Source organism: Manduca sexta, chromosome 21 (genome assembly GCF_014839805.1).
Source record: "Manduca sexta isolate Smith_Timp_Sample1 chromosome 21, JHU_Msex_v1.0, whole genome shotgun sequence".
In the NCBI taxonomy this organism is placed as follows: Eukaryota; Metazoa; Arthropoda; class Insecta; order Lepidoptera; family Sphingidae; genus Manduca; species Manduca sexta.
In genome coordinates this window covers 7,035,986-7,060,921 of record NC_051135.1, presented here as the reverse complement: position 1 = coordinate 7,060,921, position 24,936 = coordinate 7,035,986, and the positions used below count along the sequence as shown (strand labels likewise).

At 39.7% G+C, this 24,936-nt stretch overlaps 1 protein-coding gene across 1 annotated transcript; it reads right to left on the bottom strand.

The window, feature by feature from the left end:
* Positions 1-6,213: 6,213 nt before the first annotated feature.
* Positions 6,214-7,020, bottom strand: LOC119190089. The gene has a single exon (XM_037441144.1). The coding sequence runs from the start codon at positions 7,018-7,020 to the stop codon at positions 6,214-6,216; it is 807 nt and encodes a 268-aa protein (XP_037297041.1).
* Positions 7,021-24,936: the final 17,916 nt, after the last annotated feature.

Genomic DNA, 24,936 nt, shown 5'->3' with positions numbered 1-24,936 from the left:
AAATGAATTTCAATGAAGACAGTGCCCATAATATTTTAAAAGTGAAAAAAATCTCTGCGCTGGATTTTATATATTATTTCAATGAAGACAATGTAGTTAATAGTTTGAGAGTAAAAAAACCTCTACGTTGCGCTCCGCCATATATGCGTGAGCCCTAAGTAACATTATTTGATCATGCTTCCATATAACCATTAAAGTAAAGCCTTACGTAGTTAAGACAGTCTGAATGAAAGGTCCCGTGCTCTATAAAATTCTATAATCAACCTTCCCTCAATTTTCCTTCAACAAAAATTAATAAACGTAAATTAATTCTTTTATATTCATAAACAGCCCTATAATTTTCAATTAGTAGAACTAAATAAAAACAAACGTTCATTTTAATTAAAATTCAAGTAAAAGGTAAAAAGCAGTTAATGTCAGACGTTAGGTATTTACTTCGCGTTAATAATTAAGACTATTATTTAATTAAGAACAGGTATTTAGATGGAAACTTTTAGAAGTAAAGTAAAATTAAGATACATTTTATGTATAATTAATATGAGTATTATGGGTTTAGCGAGAATTCGTGGTATCAAGAAATATTGTATTGTTGTTCGAAGACATGTATGTAAATAATATTTAAGAAATTCTACGTAGACATTAAAAAGAAGAAATATTATTTCAATAATATTACGTCTAGTAGAAAACATGATATTTCGCTTTCTTGAGTTTGAACTTTTATATTTAAGAATTTTTTTTTGTGCTACATTCACAATAATAAATATATGTTCACATACTATTTTATGTAAATCTGAAATACTGGAATTGCGATCAATAGTCATTTCACGCAGAATTTACCCGGAGCTTATAGTTAAGTTACGGTTACAAGCGAAATCCCGCTGTAATGGGCAAATGATCTGCTACAACGCAAACGCTACGAACGCTACAGCGCTACAACCGTAGCGCGTAGCACAAAATCCCTCTCGTATTAGAATGCTACACACATTGGCCATTGATTGCCAATTTATTGACTCGCATAGTCCTTTATCTGGAAATAGGGCTGGTAAATTTCATAAATATTGCCAGACTGGCAATATGTAATAATAATTGTGATGCTATGTCCAATGAGTATAAAAGGCAATAGAATTGTGCCAAAATGTTATTTTTTATTGAAAACAGTGTTTAAGGATAAGTTAATTACAATGGAACATGGAAAAAATGTACCCATTTTTAATAATTATAAATTTTAAGAAAGTTTGAATGGTTCACTTAAAACTAGATATATGTCAACCCTATCCTATACAAGCCAGGCTGGATCAAGGCTTCGACATAAAGACAAATGGTGACCATTTCCTAATCCCCGCTTATTGAGCACTGATGGTTAGGACTAATCCTGTCGAACAAAAAATGTGTTCCAGTTACGCGGAACGTATTCACGCGAGCTTTTTGGGAAATTCAATTAGTTCCCTTTTTGTTCGTTTACTTGCGTAATACGGGTAATGTTTCGTACATTTACGACTGGCAATGAAGGTTCAATTTCGATAAAACTGTATCGCGTATCGGGTAAATGCGAAACACATATTAAATATTGGTATTTCGTGTTTGTATTATGTTGACATTGATGAAAACGGCGAGCGTTTCCGTGTTGAATCATATCTAATGTAGGTATCTCTTTCAGCGAGGTAATATTGACAGCATTATATATTTGGACGCTAGGTAAGTCCTTTTTTTTTTTCTTACGCGGGGAAAAAACGCGTTATCGCTACCACCACTCAGAGGGTCAGTGGAATGGTTATGTTGGTTTCACCGGTCTTACGGCCCAATGTCGACACTCGGGAGTATAACATCATCCGAGTGAGCGTTGGACCGAGTCCCTAACCCTTGTATACCCTACACCGGCATACCAACCAAAACCCGCGGTGGCTCTTCTTTCGGCGCATACGGGACGGCCCCGGGGTATCTTGTTGCACTAAGATAGCTGCTCGGAACCGTCCCAGCGCGATACCGCATTGCGGCACCTCTCTAATTGAAGGGGCTAAGGTGCCCCACAAGCTGAATGGTTTCTTTTGGAGTCTACGACATCGGGAGACCTACTGCCCGCATTGTCGTCCACCTCAGAGTCGCTGTAGTCGAGCGAGCAGCCCCCCACTGTTCGCCCGCGACTCGCTCTAAGCCCCAATTAGTCGCCTCTTACGACAGGCAGGGGATACCGTGGCGGAATTCTTTAGATGCCCCGAGCCACAGGGCTCGAGGCGCCGGTCAGTCGTCTACCCTGGCGCTCTCCTTTCTTCTCCCCTCTGGCGGCGGGCGGGGTCGTTCTGCTCACGATCCCGCTCGGCACTCTCCTTCCACGAGATGACGCTCTCGCAGAATGAGGCCATCGCTCGCCATGACCTCCAGCCGCCGACCATGGCAGAGACCACGGCCGGCAGCGAGAGGTCTCCTCCGACGACTGTTCTAAGAGCGCTGCGTTGTAGATCCCAGGCTGGGCACTCCTCGAGAGTGTGTTCGACCGTGTCCTCGCGGCAGTTGCCACAGTGGTGGCACACGGCGGACTCCTCTTTTCCGATCCGACACAGAAACGAGCCAAAACACCCGTGGCCTGTCAGCATCTGTGTCAAACGGAATGTCGGCGCACCGTGGCGCCTGTCAAGCCAGCTTGGAAGACAGGTCGCACTGCTGCGACAGTCCTCAATCCCGCACTCGAACTCTCCAGCCTGGTATGCCACTCCTCCACGGCGGCACTGCGGATGGAGGCCAATTGGGCCGTGACCTCACGCGGGGCCAGTCTCTGCCCGAGACGAGACGCCTCCTCACGCCAGAAAAATACTGACAAGAGGTATTTGGCATCCAATTCCCATGGCAGACTACCGGCCAAGAAAAAAGTTTCTTACGTCTCGCGAGCTCTTAAGAATCGATAGACTATTTAAAACGCACACTGATGTACACAACGAGTTATTAAATGAATGGCAATGTAGGTGGGACTCGTCTTCGAAAGGGCGTCATTTATATAAATACTTTCCGTACGTTCGCGATCGCCTAATTAAAACTTGGCTAGAAATAGATTACTGTGTATCGCAATTTCTTACCGGCCATGGTAATTTTAAGGGTAAACTGTTCTCATTTAGGCTGGTTGATTCTCCTGCGTGCCCATGCTCTACACCTGGTTACGAGGTTGAACAATCTGCTCATCACGTACTTTGGGAGTGTGGTCTCTGGCATGAAGAGCGCAACATCATGTTAAACAGTATGCAAATAACATCTGGGGTTGTATACTACATGGACCTTGTTGAGACTAGACGGAATTTCCGTGCTTTCCGGCGTTTTTGCCATGCCTATTGTAATCAAATCTAACAGCTCATGTGATAGGACCCTTTCATTTAATTTTATCCGTGGTGCTTTATAACTAGCTTATCTAGTTGTAAACGTCCCTATCCTTGAGGTTAAATCGCCTCCTTACATCATGATTTTGTCACCCGCATTGCTCTGGAGGGAAGTGGACAATTAATATTTCCAACTCCTCCCTATTTTTCTATTTGATTAATTTCGTTGCGGGATAATGACATATTAGTTTTCCCTGAGACTCGCCGAGCTTCACTGCTCGGTGTCACAAAATGCGTGCCACTGCTGATCCTGGCTTACAGGAGTTGTAGTGGTGGGTGTGAGGGCGGGAAAGTCTCTAGAATACCGGCCAAGACACAGGCCGCCTCGTGGGAGACCGTGCGGTAGCCCCTGATCATTCGCTGCGCCACTAAACGCTGCGGCTTGCGCAGTAGAGCGGCGCATCGAGCATTAAGGGACTCGGCCCAAACGGGACAACCGTATAAGGCCATAGACCGCACAACTCCAGCGTATAAACTCCGGCAAGGGTTACGCGGACCTTCCAAGTTTGGCAGCAGACGTCCGAGCGCGCCTGCTGCCCGCAGCAATTTTGGCGACAACATCTCAAAGTGGGCACGGAAGTCCCACCGGCTGTGCAACACCAAGCCCAGATACTTTATTGTGGAGCCGATGGGAATCCGCACCCCCTCCACTACGATGTAGGCCTCCAAAGGTGGCTTCTTCCGAGGCCCATGAAAGTAAAGGGCCTCCGTTTTATTCAAGGCCACCGTGAGGCCCAGTCGCCGAATCCTACTCACCACCTGCTCTGTACCAGATGTGGCGAGCAGGGCAGCCTCTTGAAAGGTCCTAGCCGTCGCTGTCACCAGGGTGTCGTCCGCGTAGCACACGACAGCGACGCCTTCAGGGTTGGCACCACGGAGCACCCAGTTGTAACCGATGTTCCACAGGAGAGGACCCAGGACTGAGCCCTGTGGAACACCGCATGTCATTACTCTTCGATGCCACCCGTCAGCGCCTGGATACACTATGTACCTGTTAGTCAGGTACGATCGGACCAGACGCTGAAGATATGGTGGCACCTCGTGGTACCGCAGTGCTTCATGAATGCATGCCCAGGGCAGAGTATTAAAGGCATTGGCGATGTCAAGAGACACCGCCAAGACTACTTCACCCCGGGCAATGGCATCCTCTGCTTGTGCCTTGACCCGCAAAATCGCATGGATCGTAGATCGGCCATGCCGGAAACCATATTGGCAGTCTGCCAAGTCCGGCCCGACCCTCTCGAGGTGCTCGACAAGGCGAGCGTGTATAATCCGTTCAAAAAGTTTACAAACCTCGTCGAGCAACACGATTGGCCGGTAGGCCGATGGTGACTCTGCGAGTCGACCCTCCTTCTTGAGCAGGACCAACTTCCCAGTTTTCCACTGACATGGGAAGAGGCCCTGCTCAATGCACGCCGAGAAGAGGCCACGGAGCCTCATACCCAGATGCTCGACGGCTAAAACCCATGCACGACCGGGTATACCATCTAGACCTGGAGCCGAGTTTTTTTTACTCCGCAGTCGAAGCACTACCGCCCTAAATTCTGTGGGCGAAACCTCCGAAATATCCCCTGCCGAACTTTGCAACGATGGCGACAGTAATCGTGACGTCATCGGTGGAGGAGTGACATCCTCAGAGGCTGGGAACAAAGACATGACAACTTCTTCCACCAGCTCGCCCCGGAGACTCTGCGTCAGCGGAGGCGCCCATGGGCGGTATCTCTTCATCGCCACACGGTATGGGCGCCCCCACGGGTCGCTGTCCAGAGTGCTGCGAGCCTCTTTATGTGCCGCGGACTTTGCTCCCAATATCGCCACATGCAGCGCCCTCTTGGCCTCTTTGTAGAGGCCGTGAAGCAGCTGCTCCTGGTCCTCGTCACCGGGTAAACGAATCCGGCGACGACGGTGCCTGCCAACTCGACGGAGGGCAGCTACGCATAATGCACGCAGACGCGAGAGCTCCGCCGACCACCAGAACACCTGGCGTTTCTCGGGGAGGCGTCGGACTCGGGGCATTGCTGCGTCACAGACACGCGACATAGTCGCCCCGAACCACTTCGCCTTCTCTTCAACCCGTACTGGCCCGTCCGCCACGGGGATCCACGCCTGGGCCAGGGCAGCCTCCTTCAGGGCCTCAACGTCAAGGTGCTTTAGCGCCCAGCGCGGGCCGTCCGATCGCGGGGCGATCAAGCCACCACGAGACTGAGGGGAATGGGACGAGGCGACATCAAACCGAATATATCGGTGATCAGACAACGTCTCCTCGTCAACCAGAACCCTCCAGTCTCGGACACGGTGAGCAAGTGCTGGGGTGGCAAACGTTATGTCCACTACCGAGCCGCCATTGTGCCGCACACATGTTTCTACCGACCCGCGATTCACGACGGCCAGCCTGGACGCGATCGCCCATTCCTCCAGGGCCACGCCACGTGCGTTCGTCGCCGGCGAACCCCAAGCCAAGGACTTGGCGTTGAAGTCGCCGGCAACAAGAATGGGGCGAGGCTGACTGCCTTGCACCACCAGGGCCCCTAGCCGAGTGAGGAAATGCTTAAACTCGGCTAGAGATCTGTTAGGAGAGAAATATACTCCCACAATCCAGATCCCTCCTAACAGAACCGCCACGCATCCCGAACCCTTCGCTACTTTTTCAAAAGGCGGGGAGCCGGCAGCGCCCCGGGTGATGACGGCCACCGAACCATCCAAGTCCCCTGCCCAGTCTTCTCTGGGAGGGACATAGTACGGCTCAGAGATTACAGCCACTTGAATTGACCACTGCGCAAGGCTCTGACCTAGCAAGTCCTGTGCTCTGGCGCAGTGGTTAATATTCGCCTGGAGGAATCGTTGCGCCATATTAATGGGCGATCTCCATAGCAGTCTCACGGTGGGACGGGTCCGGCGGAGTCACAACCCCGATACCCCCTTCACGGTTAACGCGACGGGGGCGGGAGGAGGCGACGCATGCCTTTGCGCCCACATGGTGCCCCGCGGGTTTACTCGCAGCAGCGCAAATTACGCAGTGCGGGCTCGCGGAGCATCCCTTGGCCTTATGACCCTCTTGACCGCAGCGATAGCAGATTCCGCTACGGTCATACTCTTCGGTGCAGCGCATCCGCACATGCCCCTTAAGGAGGCAACGGAAGCACCGCATGGGCCGGGGCTCAAGGAGCCGGACCTGTGCCGCTACCCAACCAATCAGGACGCGCTTTGCCCGGACTATTTTGTCAGCGACCTTGGCTGGACATCTCGCCCATACTGCTCCAAGGCCTGAATGGTCGGGACGGATCTCCCCGACCTTAAAATCGCTCGCTGCGCCATTCCCAGCCTTTGCAAGGGCCGCTGCGACCATTTCCGGGTCGGAGGACGGATCCAACCCGGATATACGCAGATCTGCAGTCTTGAACGGGCGGGAGATGCGAACGTCTTCCTCCAGTTCCGTTCCGCAGAACACCTCCCTCATTTTATCAGCGAGGGTATTGGCCCTCGTTTCCGAGTCGGGCCTGGGCCCGACTCGGAAACGAGGTACCTCGTAAAGGTATCCACCCGTGGCCATTAGCCTCGCCCGAGTCTCAGCGATGTCGAGACTGGCCAAATCAACCTTCTGCTGGATCTGCTTTAAGACCGCGGCATATGTTATGCCACGGGCCAAAGCAGCCGGCATGACTGTCAGGGTGACGGCCGCCTTGCGTGGCAGGCGAAGTCTTGGTTCAGGCCTACGACTTCGCTGAGACTGCTGCTGTGTCTGCGAAGCTGGCACAACTGCGCTCGATACTGGCTGGGAATTTTTTTTTCTTTCCCCTCTTCACCACCACCGACCACCCTGCATCCATAGACGCTGGGGCGGGGGGCAGCGGGCGAGGCTCCATCCGTGGTTGAGCAGGGGGCGCTGGCTGATTCTTTTTATTCCTCCCCTTGCGTAAAAGTCGCTGGGGGAGGACTTTGACAGCGGGAGCGGCCACCGTTGCACTACCAGTGGCAACTGTGGGCGGCTGAGTGACAGCCCGGGCCGTCCGGGCGGCCTCCTTGCTCTTGCCTATCCCTTTGCCTTTTGAAGGCGGCAAGTCCGCATCAGCAGTTGGTGCATTTGATGGCCCAGCGATAGCCTGCAGAATTCTGACCCTATCTGCAGCCAGTGGAGGACGGGTCGTTGGGTCTGGAGGTAACCTCATATTGATCGCCTTAAAGCGCGCGTCCATCATGTTGATGAGGCGGCGCTCAAATTGCTCTAGGCGATCGTCTGAGGCGGCTTTTGTCCCAACTAACAGCTGCGATTGTCCTGGCGAACGGACAGCTGCTAGCACCTCTTCCAATATTTTTCCTTGGGCCGCAAGGGAAGCCTCAAGGGCTGTTATACGTCGGGCCATTGCGGCCTTTTCCGCCTCCAGGCGGACCACTTCAGCGGAAGCTGTTTCTTCGGCTCTCTCCAGCAACTCCTTCGCCGCCATGTTCAGCTTCCGCTGTTCCGTCCCTTTTAGATTGCGGGACCTTTGGGATACGCCCCGTACCACCTCCGCAAGTCTCAGGCGCCAGTCTAATTGGTCACCTGTTACTTCCGCTGACTCCATGGTCTCTTCTTCTGCTTCCGTTGTCGGTGCAGAAGCAGCGACCACCTTTACCGCCGGCTCGGAGTCGCTGTCGCTCGAGATTATATTAGTCGAGCGAACTGGACGTCCTCGCTTCGGCCGCAAACAAATGCCGCTCGGTCCTGGCTCAGACACGGCCGGAGTGGAACCTACCGACTCGGATGGCTCCTTCATGGACTTGCGCCCAGTATCTTTCAACTGCCCGGGTACCGAGTCGTCTTCCGGGACAGATGTCCTCTCCTTCCTAACATTAATTTTTTTTTGTATTACCATTTTTGGTCCCACGAGTATGGGGGAATAGTACAGTCCACCCAGGCAGTGCCCCCTGTACCTGGGTAAGCCTACAAATAACTCACCAAGAGTGTCGGCCGGTACTCCGGTGGGGGTCGCACTAGAGACCGAACTGCCCATCGGCCATGCATCCCCTCGCGGTGCGCCGCCACTTGGGATTCGGGGTATCTTTTTATAGAGGTTTTCTCCCTCGCGGTCCGGGCGGTTAAGCCAAGACCCTCAGCCCCGAGAAACACCGCGAGACATGACCACAGTGCAACTTGGGATTCCGAGACTAGCGGTGGCCAGGGAGAACAAGTTCACTCCGGCCTGTTCCGTGGCAGTGTACGTACGTGCACACGGAACCCGTCTGAATTCCTCCGTAGCGGCCTCTGCTAATCAGAGGGAACGCGGAAGAATCTCCCTTGCTGGTTTTGGTCCACGCCGTTTCCGGTACCCCCCAATTGTGGGGAGCCTTCCCCTATCCGCCACCCAGGGAGACGCGCCCGATGGGAGACCAGCAACTCCACACGGGACGCTAGGTAAGTCCGGAGCGGTCTCTTTGATTAGGTTAAAGAGACATTTATTCAAAATTATGTTCGAATTTTAACAAAATTGTGATGATTTATTATATTGTGTATAATTTTCTGTGTTAATTCAAAACTATAATTTAAAAAATATTTACAAAATTATATAGGGTCATTTCGACATTGCGTTACTAAATGAAATCATATACTTATATACTTGGAAATTACACTTTACAATGAGTTACTTAAGTTATAAATGTAAAATAAAAAAGTGTAAGTTTCTAACAAAATAAATAATAAATTTTATTTTACATGCCCTAATGCCACTACTACTACTCTAAGAGAATTCGTCACAGCGTCAACATTATACTTTCAGTCAGAAATGCACCCACGCACACGCCATATTTGCTCTAAACTCAAAAATGATCAATAAATCAGAAAAATAAAACCAAGATTTTTGGTTAAAATATTCGTTATTAATGGATGATTTTTGGCACAACGTCAGCAAAGGTGAAGAGTACGCTTTATCATTTAGTAATGCAATGTTAAAATGACCCTGTATAGGAGGATATTGAAAATATATAACACATATTGTCGTTCTAAAAACAGATACAAGAAGAAATAAAAATATCGATACAAATCTAGATCTAGTATATAAAATTCTGAATGTACGCAAACATTTTAAATTGAACATTTTAAAAAAAGATTTGAAAAGAATATCTTATACAGTATTTATGCACACTCGGTTCGTGCGATTTTTTATATAGCATTCGATATTCCTTTGAGAAGAACTAGTCTGCTCCTTTGGGACTTTATTTTCCATTAGCTTATTAGTATTAGGTTTCGAAAATAAGAAATTCTTTATTCAAACTAAAAGCGTCTAATGGAGTAGTATTGAGAAATATGTGTACGCGATTTTTGTTTTGTTATATAACCTCATTGAAGAAGGTACATAATGGATTGAGGTTATTCCTTTTTTTGTTGTATGTTTACTGATAACAGAACTACTTTTAACAGACTTTCGGTGGCGTAGTTGTATTGCGTATACGGTACGGCAGGGCTGTGAGGTTCCGGGTTCGAATCCTGGGTCGGGCAAAGTGATATTGGGTTTTTGTGCTCAGTATCAGCCTAGAGTCAGAAATTTATGGCCGATATGGTAATATATAATATGATAATAGGCTCGCCACTTATTACATCATGGGATGGAATGCACAAGCGAAAAGTGGGTGTACTCATTGCACCTTAGGCCGCCCTTTCGGGGATAAAGGCGTGATGTGTGTGTGTGTCTTTTTAAAAGGAAGTATAGAATAATATTTTTATCATAATAAAAAACATTTTAGATATCTTATTTCAGGTTCTTCAGTGATTGAAAAAATGATAGTCAAAATTACTGTTACTTTGCCGATTGATGATTGTGACCACATAGACAATCTCTCTCCCTGTATGTAGCAACTCTTACATTCATAACGTTTATGTTGCAGCAACTCTTATGGATTTAACTATATCTATTATTTTAGCATTTACAGTTCATAAATAACTGGCAGTAAATAAAATAATATAATATAAAATGTATTACATATTTTCCAACAAGTTTCCAACTTGACAATAAATATCGGAATGCACCATCCATTTCAAAATATCGATTCCAAAATCAAAATCCATCATAACGCAACGTATGCAAACATCGGTCCGAAGCAACACGCGCGCGCTGACCGAAAATAAAACCTCGATAACCTAAAAGGTGAAATCCCACATCGAAAAATTGTAGGTGCAAAATAGTAACATGGCTATAAAAGTTAACTCTGGACTAACTTCTGAACGTGGCCCACCCCTGTTCCTACTTTTAACAACAAAAATACAATTCGAAATGTTGCTTAATTTGTGTCCCGTAAAAGTAGTTGGAAACTCGTTTGCTCAATTCCACCACCAATTTCGGTTGGGTTAATGTACAAAAAAAGTTTGTTTCTTTCAACAAATTATAAGTGGTGTAGGTTCGAGTAATGTAACGACTTAATGGGTGTACTTAATAGTCAAATTACCTACATAGCTTATGTTCGTTCAATTTCATGCTTTTTGATTGCAATTTTATTTAGGTTAACAGCTGACTCGTATCGAATTTTTGTTATCTATGCAGTATATTAGCGAAATAATTGTATTGAATTTTCGTATAGCAGTGGCGAAAGGTAAACTATTTCAAAATGTAACCCGAGGCAATTGAAATTGTCTTAGTTAGCACATCATGGCCAATTTAACAGAAATAAAAAAAAAACATACGTAAATGAACCTAAAAGGTAAGCCGGTAGGAATAGGATTGTATTTTCAATTTCTTTTCTTAGTTTTCAATTTATCCCAATTTAAATTATATTCCAAAAGCATAAAGTCGGATTCATGCCAGCACATTGCATATTATGCTAAACGCCTAAAGACTAAGATTTCTTATACACCCAGATGGTCGCTCCATAAACCGTAAACTTACACATCACAACTTTTAATTAACATTTAATTAAAACACTCAGACTCGGGCGTAGTTATATTCCATAAATTCCGAATACTAATTTATTACATGAAAATTAAATTATAAATCACATTCGCAAAGCCGGCTTACCAGCGGCTTGAAAAAGTTCAGGCCTTTGCCATGAAACTAGCCGAGTCATTAAGGACGAGTGACAACAGCCTTTCTGCGAGGCGTCTAATTGCATTGCCGATTGCGGCCATGTAATTATACTTAGGGGAAGTCGGGCTAATAAGTGTAATGACCTCTAACTGTTCCCCAACAAATGTAGTTTTGCACGTGACGTTCTTATTTCTATACGTTTTAATTGCCTGCGATTACATCCGTGAGAAGGAATAGGTTGCTTTTTGTCACGTCTCTGAAGAAGTTATCGGTCTTCCTGGTGTAATTATGGATTAGATGTATTTATATATAGTGTGCATGTTCATTTGTACCGTACCTACAAGTGTAGTTTCACACGTAACGTGATTATTTCTGTTCCAGCGTTAATTTGCGGCTGTTGCTTTGAGGAAATTGCCGAGCGATTTTTGTTACATTTGATTACTTTTTACATGAGTCAAGTAATTAAGCTATTCGACTTTTAAATTTTAGCTGTTGGTCCGATCTACACAGAATGAGCTCATTCTGTGTAGATCCAACCACCAACAGCTAAAATTTAGGAATTTGTATAGTTGTTAAATGTAGGTAGATATTGTAACTTTGACTTTACGTATGCTATTCGACTTTCAAATAACCTATTATAATATAATAAATTATTATCTATCTTTTAGATACTGTAAGGCAAAGAATTTGTTCCAAAATTTTTATAAGAATAATTCGATTGCGATGAACCTATATTATACCACATACAGATTGCTCAAACACTGAATTTTGCAATTATTAACATTGTTATAAGTATCTAATCCGTATATCCAAGAACTAGAAATGTTAGATAACTTCCATTCATGTTAGGATAGTTAACACTTCAAAATTCAGACAGTTTGAACAAGTTGAACTGGAACTATGCACGGAGTTCCGTACATCAGATGTCGTAATTCTAGCCCGGTGGAGGGAAGTGCTCTCGTGTTCCATAAAGGATTACTTTGGACCCCTGTTACACATATTGTGCGCGATTTAAAAGGTTTTAGTATTCTTTCCGTGATATTTCCATAGTTCAAGTTGTGCGGGGAATTCGCGTTTTAGTTGCCTCTTTTGATATTTATAAACGTATAAGATATTTTTATTAGAATACTCTGGAGGGTATTAAAAGAAATATTAATGAAGAATTATTATACGTAAGTATTGCGTCTCTGCCTACCCCTTCAGAGATAAAAGGCGTGAGTATAAGTCTTTTATTATACATAACGACGGATATGATAGGTCTAACATGTAGCTAGGAGTTAGAATAAGGGTACACATACGTTGGGAGCCTTTTTAAGAAAAAAAAAAAGATTTACTCTGACATATTATATTGTTAGAAAATTGATTCGATTTTAATTAAAAGAAATATCACTGACTACAGAAATACTTTCACAACTATTTCACCAACCATCCGACCAGTACGACTGTCAACAACCGACTGACTCGATCTGTCAAACTTTCAGTATTTTTATAGCAAAATTGTTTCAGATACCCTCACTAAAATATTTTATGCTAACAATATATTTATTTTTGGTATATTATCGTTATTACTGTGATCTGCCTTGTGTTTAAATAAGTCCCTCAACTAAAATACGTAGTTAATTTACCAAAACCGGTATCTTAGAGCTCAATTAGCAAAACTGATAATTAAATATTAACCGTAAGAAAATTCTAGACTGTATTTTTCAATATAATATCTCCCAGACGACCTTGTTATAAGGTTGAGTTAATCTAGATTTAACAAATTTAATAATCTTATCTTGTCTATTATGCCTCTAGGGACTTTAAGAAAAGCAATACTGTAGATACTGCGAAGCAAGTTCGAAAGATTTAAGTTATATCGTAGTTCGGAGAATGTATTAAAAATTATTAGCTGTAGTATTTATTTATTATTTTAAGATTACCAGTAAACGTCGCACAGTTAAGAAACAAACAAAAGAAAGATTAAAATAAACTTATTATACGTATTTAAACATGGTTTTTTATATTATTTCTACCGACGTTTCGAAGACTTTGCAGGCTTCGTGATCACGAGGCGGACTGAGGTGTTGGTCATCCGCAATGTTACAGATACAATATCTACCTACATTTTACAATTATGCAACTTTTAAATTTTTTAGTTGTTGATGGTCCGATCTAGAATCTATCTTCTACAATATTTAAAAGAAAACATACAACATTATATTAATTCTGTGCTCCTCAAGGTAATCACAGTTTTTATGTACTAGCTTACATCACAACATAAATCTAAATAATAAATATAAGAATGACTTACATTAATCATTCTGTAAAAACGTTTAAATCATCTGTCTGCCTAATTTGGAATAAGAAGACTTAAGATATTTTTTTTTCAAATAATAATTATTAGTTAGTGCTAATTCTCACAGCATTGTTGAGAAAGACTTAATCCCTCTTAGAAGTTGAGAAGGCCCGTGCCCGGCAGTGAGATAGTATATAAAGGGCTGATATTATTATAGTTCTTCTTAGTTCTTTCTAATTCTACTTCAAGGCTAGATATATAATAAAATGAACATAATAATTAAGCAGTAATGCACTTTATGGGTGAACCATTTCAAATATTATCACATCTTGAACATTCTTGATCACGTCGCGTCGTGAGACGTAATGAACACGGCGAAAAGTGGATACTACTTTACTTCACCTCTGTAGGTAAAAGTAGTTTCTATATTTTTGAACGTTCCATTGTATATTAAAAATATATATTAATTATGTATAGTTGTCGCCATGCGGATCACATCATATTCCCTGCAAAGAAAATCCATTAGATGACCTTAATAAATATCATCACTCAGGCCTGTTCCAAGAACATGTCTTAAGAAATAATTTTATGAGAATTTGTTCATGTTTATTTTTATAAGAGGTTAATAAATCTCAGAATTGATCAGCGGTCATTAGTCGTCGTTTTTAAGAATTGGTGATTGCCTCAAGACTATATTTGATTGGAAACTCATTTAATCGTCGGTGCACTAGTTGTATCTCTGCTTATATACATACCTATTGCCTATTCTTTTCGAGTTCATACCCAATCTATCTCAGTTTAGGGTCAGTAAAATAGACTTTGAAAAATGTAATTACCAATTAATTATGTTCATATAAGTTCATATAATGTATTTCATATAAGGATATTCAATGTCAAAATTTATACTCAAAAAGGATATCACCATATAAAATCGTAAACCTCAATAAAGTAGGTATATAGTTATGACCAACCAACTGTTATACCAGACACAGGACACAAAATGGCCGAAACAAGCTGCCAAGTTAATTAATTAAATGCGTAGATTGGTTACGCAATTTAGTTGAAGCCACTATCAATTTCACACAAAGCCATGTTCGTTGCTGCCATTTTCTGCCTTAAAAATAACGGCACTAGTTATACGAACAGATTATTTTCCAATGTTTTTCAACTATAGTATAAATACTATTTTTACGAGCATCGCCTGCCCATGCTGATATGTTTCGTAAATGGTTGTAAAAAATGAATTCTAAATATAATCCGTGTACCATTACAGCTTTATCAAGATTACTTGAACATAAAACGACAATGCGAAGAATGGGATTTCGGCTTTTTCTTAAGCCGCTATTTGCGTTTTGATTGTGATTTTTTTTACCATTTTCGTAAAGCCGCAAATCGTCTCACGCAATATCTATTTTAGATTAAGGTTACTTATCTCTTTGTTGGGTTACGGATTGAGATTGTTAACAATATCTTTATCGTTCTTTACTTATAACTCATGATTATTGCTTTAATTGGTATTAGTCTTGGATCTTCTTTCTATTAAACCTATATAATATATATGTTACAGTTAAGACCCGTTTTCAGTTACAACACGTTTTGCCTAGTTAAAACTAGTTTCCACTAAATGCCTTTGTTAAAAATACATTTAACTGCTACAAATGACTATAGTGAAAACTAGTTCTAACTAGACAAAACACGTTTAGTCGAAAAGATTCAGTTGAAACTTTTTCAAACGAAGTCAAAGTTCAATTGTTATATGCCGTCATGTACCATTATATACTAACTAGTGTTGCCCAAATGCAAGAACAAGACGAGACTTAGCCAGTCTTGGTCTTGGTCTTGCGCCAATACACCTGATCTTGGTCTTGGTCTTGGTCTTGCGCTCCCAGTCTTGGTCTTGGTCTTGGTCTTGCAGCAAGAGTCTTGCAAGTCTTGCAATTACCTATTAGTCTATTACTATTTATTAAAGTTTACTTTAAATCTTAGAAAAACGTATTAGAATTGGAACATTGTGAGCTTGAATTAACATAGCCATAGTAAAGATCAAGCAGATTAATAAATAACTGAAGATTTGATAAGAAATTCGAAAAATCAACTGACCTATATGTCGTTTTCCATGGAAGTAACTGTTTCTTAATAAACATTTATGATTTATAAGCTTACATTTGCTAAAACATGTAAAAAAACAAATTAATTACAATAACTTGACTGTATTTTAAAGAACAATACTTATCTGTCTAGAAAGAGATTGAACCTTCAACTTATAAGAAATTTAATAAAAGAGTTTTACGATTTATCATTTATTTGAATAAAAAAATAAAATACAACACTAATCAACAGCTTTATCATTAGGTTATGATACTTTATATAAATTTTTTGACCAAGAATTAATACAAAGTAACCATCTGGCTGACTCATCACTTAACCTATTTCTATGTTTTCTAATTACTAATGATGCTTTAGAAAATAACCTCTCAGCAGGTACTGAAGTTGCAGGTATTGAGAGAAAATCACGGGCCATTTTCGATAAAATCGGATACTCTGTCTCATGCGTCCTCCACCAATCTAAAATGTCTTCCGAGCTGGCAGTTCTTGGTTTTCTCAGGTACTCCTCCAACTCGGATATTTTTTATTCGCTATGTTTATGGTATTAGTCGTAATGCGCATAGGTCCAGTTTTTCATATTCTTTGATACAGTTTTTGCGTCTCATAGAATTCCTAAGCGTACCTACCTATACACCGAACTGTTACACCTAACTACTCAGTGAAATAGCGCTAAGTCCTAGCTGCAAGACGCAAGAGTCTTGCAGGCTATGTCTTGTTCTTGCTCAAGTCTTGCACGGTCAGTCTTGGTCTTGGTCTTGCTAAAAATACGCGGTCTTGTTCTTGGTCTTGGTCTTGCAAAAACGCAAGAACAAGACCAAGACTGCAAGACCAAGACTGAATTTGGGCAACACTAATACTAACGTAACCTAACCAAACCATCCTCAAGAATTGCACTATATTTTAGTAAAAACCATACAAAAATCGTTCAGTAGATTTTGAGAAAAGTTAGAACTAATTATATCTAAAATAGAATTATATCTAGAATTCTAGTTTTAACAAAGGCATTTAGTGAAAACTAGTTTTAGATAGAGAAAACGCGTTGTAACTGAGAACGAGTTTTAAATGTAATAATACATCATAAGTGGGAAATGAACCAATATAAATGACGACCTTTAACATAAACAACATCTTTCAGATAATGTGCACTACACCTTATTGTAAGGTGCAATAAAGTCATCTTCCTTTATGAGATGAAATATTTAATTAACTATGCCACGCTAGCCGAGGAAAAGTGAGAAATGGGAACTAAAATTAATATAAATTATCATACAAATAAACGGGAGCTTGAATTTGAATTTATTCTCTTTCGTGATTGTGTTGAAAATATCATTAAAGTTACTGATTTGTATATTATACATTAGAAACCCAGTCAGAATACCTTAAAACTACCTAATGTCCGCAATTTTATAAAAGCCATCCACTAGAGAGAAAGCAATCGCGGTAAGCATTAATGGCTTAGGTTTTAAGTACAAAGGTTTTTATTGAATTGATGAAAGCAAAAGGACGATAGTATGGGACCGTTTCAAATTCAACCATTTTTTTATTACTGTCGAACGCAAATTCTGATCAAATTTTTCCGTTTCATTTACCAATAGATGCCTTCATTATCTTTCGAGCTCGTTCACCTTAACTGCTTTTTGATTTTACGACCGGCTTTATTTATAGATCCTATTTGGATAACTAATTGGGTCACTCTTCCTTTTTGTTAAAGTTATTTTCTTAACGACAGCTGAGCGTGGTATATTGTCGTAAAACCCTATAATTCCGACTTTATGAGTATGGATATAAGGATTGATTGATTTTTGTTTTTTTTTGTGGTAGTAGTGTCTTTGTTACTTCATTACCCGTTTTTAACGCGAGTGTAGTTTTTTGATCAAGTACATTTATTAAATTAATTGAACTCAGGATCAAAATAATTTGGTTAACAAAAAATGCATTTTAAATAAACCGAAATCTTTTTCTTCGTGGCTATTTTAACAGAGAATCCATTAGCATTTTCCAGATGTACAACCACGGACACTGGCTGACAAAATTATATGCTATTTAAATTATTATTCAATTAGCTAATAGCAACTGGCTATAAAGGAGCCCTTTTTGCGGAATGTAGGCATTTAAAAAAAGAAATATGTACTCATTTTATTTAATGAGACTTGGGACTTGGAAACCAATTGGAGGAAAGTAATTTAGAAAATGGGCACCAAGTGTACAATACGATCCGTGCACCTGCTCTTACTCTATCGCTGTTCGACACCATTAAATTAATTTTAAACAGGTTTTTAATTTTTTAACGTCTACGGATAGGTTTATTGGATGAACATTAGTTTAACAGTCTAACGAGTGAGTATTAATTGAACTTAATATGTGAAATTGAAGGGAACTAAATTTGCTTAAACAATTTTATAAATCAATTCATATCAAAGCTTAGGTAAGAAATAGTCAAATATGCTTGCGTGTATGCTTGTTAACACTATCAAATAAGGACCTATCTAATGTATTATAAATAATAATATCTGTGCTTCAACTAAAAAATCCCTACTGATAGCGAATTTTATTTCTATTCTTTAAATTACAAACTATTTCATATTTTATTTTCACCTAGGACTATAAAGCGTTATGACGTCACTTGCCTGTACAAGACAGTTTATCAACTTCACAGGACAGTTATTCCCTCGCAGATTCCCGACCGACTGCGAGTGAAATGTGACGTAACGGTTCAAATTTGGAAAGGCCCCAGAATAGCACTTCCGGTATGAAGGCTCGCTTCTTCCTGTACTAAACTAGAAATCGCCAGTTTTATTTTCAATTGGAATGGGATTTTTTCTGAAAATTCAGTTTCGATTCGATGGATCGCAGTTTGTATGTCTGAAGTTTCGTTCTTATTACGTTAAGGATTTTTTCAAATAAATTATTATAACTTGATCAAATACAGAAGTCAAATTATTGGACTATTTTATTCATACCATAGCTGACATTTTAAATTTGTTAACATTATATTTCTTCTTAGTTCACATAGTTGTATTACGGTACGAATGCAGTTCTGAGGTCTCGGTTTCGATCCACGGGTCGGGCAAAGTGATATTGGGTTTTTCTACTCAGTATTGCCCCTTGCACACTATGCAGCGGAATACACACGGTGGAAAGTGCGACCACCAGCTGTGCCTCTGTCTACCTCTTCAGAGATTAAAGTCTCCACGGGTCGGGCAAAGGGATATTGGGCTTTTCGACTCAGTAAAGTCCTTTTTACAGTATGGGATGCGATACACACGGTGGAAACTGAGAGCACCAGTTGCATCTCTGCTTACCCCTTCGAGGATGAAAGGCTTGTGCATGTGTGTATTTTTTCTTTTATGTGACTATGGAAAAATTCGCCCTTAACTCAGATAATAATCTTTAAAGATTTTCTCGTGTCACGCAAGGTGTAAGCTTCTTTTTAGTTACAAAATCGTATATCAAGATTTATGATCATGTGTCACTATTATCAGATTAGCTGTCCATCTGACAGCGATCTATGTCACACGACCTTATCTAGTGTTATTTTAGGACTATGGACGGTTTCGAGGTACTGCGGGTGGTTGACCTCATGCTGCCACGCACGGCTTACTTTTAGTACGTCTTTCTCAGACGTAGGCGTCTGATTTTTCCCAGAAAAAAATATATATATTTAAGTACGTATAGATTGATTTGATTTATTTTTATGGACATTCTAAACAAAAGAAACAGACTAGTGCGAGTTTGAGTAACAAGTTTGATTTTTTACAGTTGTAAGATGTCTAAGTTGTGTATATTTGATATAAATTTTAACTTGATAGCTTCACGCGTTTGATAAAAAGGGAATTAGCAGACAGACAACCAAAAAGTGAACCTATAAGGGTTACTTCTAAAAAAGGAACTCTAAAAATAAAGATGAAATTAGCATCTCGTGATTTGTAAACTAATAATAAATATTTATCGAAATCTCTTAATTCTTTATATAGGTACTCCATTCTCATATTCTCGGTAATATCATTACTAAGTTTTGAAAATTTGTGATTCATTTAGAGAACTAATTTTGTAAATCAGTTAACTATAAATACACCTCGTATGAAATAAAATATACAGTCGAAATACCCTCACTTTGAATGTATATGTAAGTATACACAAAGCTGCATGTTGCGTTGTTATTTTTTCATTTCGCAAATTGAATTTGCATATCATGTATGGCTGGAACGATCTATTGCCTGAAAATGCAGACAAGCATTTAATATGAATTGTATCTAACAATTTCATTAGGGCAATATTTTAAAAATGCACTTGAAACAGCATTATATTACAACAAGCTTGTGTTTACGGCTTTGCCTCCGTGAACATTTTTTCGGGAACACACTCCTGCTATATATTTTCCCGGAATAAAACCTATGTCTTTACCATGGTCTCAAAATGTCTCCATACCAAAATTTATTGAAATCTGTTCAGTAGTTTTGAGTTTATCGCGTTTAGATATATAATGCGACGGCGGACTTTGTTTTATAATATGTAAGGATAATTTTTGCCAAGGCACCGGCCGCGTGAAGCGATACTTCCCAGAATAAAAGTTTAATTGTATAATTTTCTGGGATATGAAGTATTGTATAATATTATCCAAGACATTGTTTGTCCGTATACTAAATTTGAAGCAAATCCGTGCAGCGGTTTCCGCATTTACTTCGAACAAACATCTTGACACACTAGCATTTAATATTAGTAAGATTCCTTATCAATCAATAAGATCAATATTGCTTGAATTTACTGAATACAAAATAAACAATAAAATAAAAATAGTATTAATATGATTCCTTTTCATAGGCTAGCTTAAAAGTTTTTAATAACCCACGCTGTCTCAAGGTTCAACTTTGCTGGGTAAAGGTCTTTGACTTTCGTAAGAGGCTTCCAGTCGAGGCGGCATACGCAGACGATTTTTAATAAAAATTTGTGCGATAAATATTATAGTGATGGAATTTTAATGAGATTTTTCTGCATCAGTCCCGGAGTTACTTAAGCATATCCATATAAGCTGCATGATCCGATACCTTTAGTAAAGGTAAAATATAATTTAAAGGAAATGTGTATTATTAACAACAACTATGTAAAGAAAATTGGGCACGCCTCCTCGACTATCGAGAGGGAATAGGCCTTAGCTCACTACGCTTGCCTAGTGCGGATTGGTAAACTTCACATACTGTCAAATTGCCATAGAGAACTCATTAGGTATGCAGGTTCCCTCTCGATGTTTTCCTTTACCTTTAAAGCAAGCAATAAATAAAAATATAAGGTTTTTTTTGATAAACAATAACTTTCAATTAGTAGTTTTAAGTACATAATAATTTTAATACGATGGAGTTATTCTATTTATAAAAGAAAATCATGATCCGATGAAAAAGGATCGGAAACTTGGAGCTCTTTCTTATTGGAAATGGGTTATAAGTGATAATGAACTTAAGCAAGTTTTTTAAAATTTTGCTAGGATATGAATATATTTCTGTATTTTCAAAGTTTTGTAGAATCTTTTTACGGAAACATCTAGTAAAGACGATTTCCGTCTTTCGCTGCCCTCCTAGGTTATAATGTAGGTCGACTAAATAATGGCTATGCTAAAAGGCCAATTTACAGGAAATAGGGCACTTTCAGGCACTTGAGTATATTTTAAAGGAATTTCTAGGAAACAATGTTACCGCAACTAATTCAAAAAGCCGTAGAAATATAGTTCATTTATTTAAGAATTCATTTAAGATATAAGATATGTACAGATTGAGAAATATTAATTCCAAAATCTTAGGCAAAAATTTGGTACAATATATTCTCAGAAGGAGCAAGCAAAGCTCAGTTTAATGATTATTGATATTTATTAACAGAAGTAGAAGGCGATTGATTTTGTGTTCGTAAAGAAATATATTTCGAACCCATAAAAAAGCGTATCAGTTGTACTTATGTTTTGTCAAAATAAAAATATATTTACTAAGAACTCGCGAAACTTAATCCCCCACGGAGGTCAGTCAATTTCAACATTAAATATTGATTCGCTCCGTGCAAATAATCACAAAAACAATTCCACTCCAGAGCTAATATTTAGTTTTGCCGATAAAAAAGTCGTAATACTAATGCGAAACGTTAAAAATTTCGTAGCTTTGTAATATCGTGGGGTGGATCAAAAAGCAAGGTCGTTAACCCGGACTCTTTTTAAATTACCATGAAAGCTGCGGCCAGATAAAATCCAATATCGTTAAGTTTTACGATCGGTCATGATTGCTGATAGGCGAGCTCTGAATACGAAACATCCATTGATCTGATAAACAAGCATTTCAGCGAGCATACATTTTAAATTGTATCATTATTATAATTAAACATTTTTGGTTAGCAGGTTGAATAGATATGTAGGATTTACGATAGATTGGAGTGTATCGTAAATCGCTTCCCGTGTTTGAATAACTTACATGGTGGATGTTTTTTAGTAATGATTATATTTTGATTTCATAGTCATTATGATCAATTTTAAGTGATAGAATTTATATATTTAACGTATCGTCTTTTCAATTACAAATCAAAAGAAAACCTTTTCATTATAACCATATAATTATTTAACTGTAATATCCGCCGTGTAATAAAATTATCTTTTTTTTTTGTCAACTCGATTTCGTAGCTCGAGATAGTTCTCTCTGGCCAGCTTCAAAAACATCGAATGGAAATGAAATGCACGGGGAATGTGCGCTATTTTTTTTTCATAAAACATGAAATTAACCGTTATGTCCGCAGACCATGAGTCGAATTTGAAAGTGGAATTGATGTCAGCATATTGGATTTTATTTTTATTGGATTCGTGTAGGTATTGGTGTGAGATAACGCCTAAATAGCTATGGTGATTATCACGGCAACCAATCGCAATGTCATACTTTAATACCCTTCAATCAGTTAAATTAATGTTATGCCGTTGCACAATTAAACACATAATCGAGGGTTGATAATGTTACAATTTGAAGTTGCTTTAATTATATTGAATTAATATAATGGGCTGTGGGTAATAAAATTATCCAAATGAGTCATTTAAACTCTATAATTATAAGAATACTCGATTGTTATATTAAAAGAACAATTGAATACTTTTTATAGATTGGTTAATGCGATCACGTATATTCCTGTATGCCTGCAGAAATATTTCAGCAATTTGCGGCTTATTCCGAGTTTAAAATTTTAACATAATAACATTACATTCTGTACATGTTTCTGTATCATCATGATCATCAGATCATCATGTTTCTGCAAATAACTACAAAATACTATAGCGAAACGAACTGGCCATTACAAAAAACGTTTAATGTGAAATTAATTGTGGCGTTTAAATATTTTTGAAAATGGAAAACCTTAAATACATCGCAAACTTACATGGAATTTAAACATTATATTCCTATAAATATTTATCAACAATTTATTTAATATCGGCTAGCTTGCGTTCATTTAAAATTGGAAGTGTTGAAATGATTATGGAACGACTATTGCCTGTTATTTTCCAATTAAAGCTAAAGCTACTTCGGAGAAATCGGTAATTGCACCTTTACGGTTATCGGAAATTCTAAGTATACCTACATATAACGTTCCTTCAATACATCAGGTCATTGGCTTCAGGAAGTATTTCTTTCATAATAACTACCTACCTATTTTGAATAATCTACATTTGATAATAGTTAATGTGACATAATTTACATGTACCGCCGCCTAAAAAACTTTAAATTCATGATTACCTACTAAATTAACCAATAGGTAAGATTTTACAGGTGGACAATTTGGTATTAAACAAAACCGACAAATCAAAAGTATTTAAGACTAACCAAAAAGAAAGACACAAAAAATATTTGTCATCCTTGTTGTTTTTCCGTATTTGCTACAATCATTTATTTTTATCCCTTCCCCATCATCACTGTTTTGTTATGCAGACGAAACATTACGAACGAAAACAGTGCGAGCGGTTTAGTAATAACTATATTCGGTGGAATAAAAGCGTCACATTACTTATATTTAGAGACACATGTGTTTACAAATCAATATGTTTAGTGGTGCATGTCTATGTATCATATTAAATTAAGAAGTTCCCAAGTTGTCATTTATTGTTTCATGTAATTTTGGATGAGAGCCAAAACCTAAGCCAAGCATATTTTCTGCTTGTATCAAATAATACAATATGCTAAAATTATACAAATGAATATCCATTTGTTATTGAACTCTTTTTGTTCTGATTATTTGATCGATGTCTTTGAAAGTATAAATCCCAACCATTATTCAATATTCATTTCGTAACAGGATGCTTATTGCTTACGTATCTATGATTCTGTATTGACGATGGTGAAACGACTTGACTGCATTTCATAGCAATTGAATGACGAGATGATACACAGGCTGATCCCGGAACGCGAATCACTTACATCGGCCATTATGGTGGGTTTTAACACCTTGTGTACAGCGGTTGTTATCCGGGCGGATATAAAATATATCCTACAACCAGCAAACCGTATGGTGTTGCTACTGTTTATGGGTGGTCGTATCACTTACCATCAGGCGAAAGGCAAGCTCGTCTCGCAATTCAAAGCAATAATAAAAAAAGAGTTCTTTTGTAAGCAGTAAAATTGAATTAGCACATTTTTTCTAGCCTCAAGAAATATTAACACAATCGTACCACCATCATACATTGGTATGAACGATATAAAGTAAAAGCTTCTAAAATCCATCCCATTAGGATCCTAGCTCTCAGCAGGGGCGACGTCCCGTAGAGAATCGACATTGTTTGCAACCGAATACAGCGAAACATCGTCCGGAAACGGCCGGGTCCCTTTAATTTCCGGTTACACTTGTGTCTTGTTTATTTCCATCTTTCATCAAATTCGTTTAGTACGGTCAAAGGGCGTTTGATGGAACACTTTTTGTTCGTTACACGCAAAGTCCCCACTTCGTTATGCTTTTATCTTGTTTACGATCTGTTTTGGTTAAGTGGAAAATGCTTCTGTGACTCTCGTGGACATTCTGTTAAATTGATTTTTAGAAGTGTGCAAAAGCCATAGATTTCTCGTTATGGTACTATTGAAAAACAAGACTAGAGTCAGATAGTATACTATATAGCTTTTCAAAAATAGTACAATAACACCCACTTTGAAGTGGAAGGTCTGCATCTTACTATACTGCGATAAACAACGTGTGATAC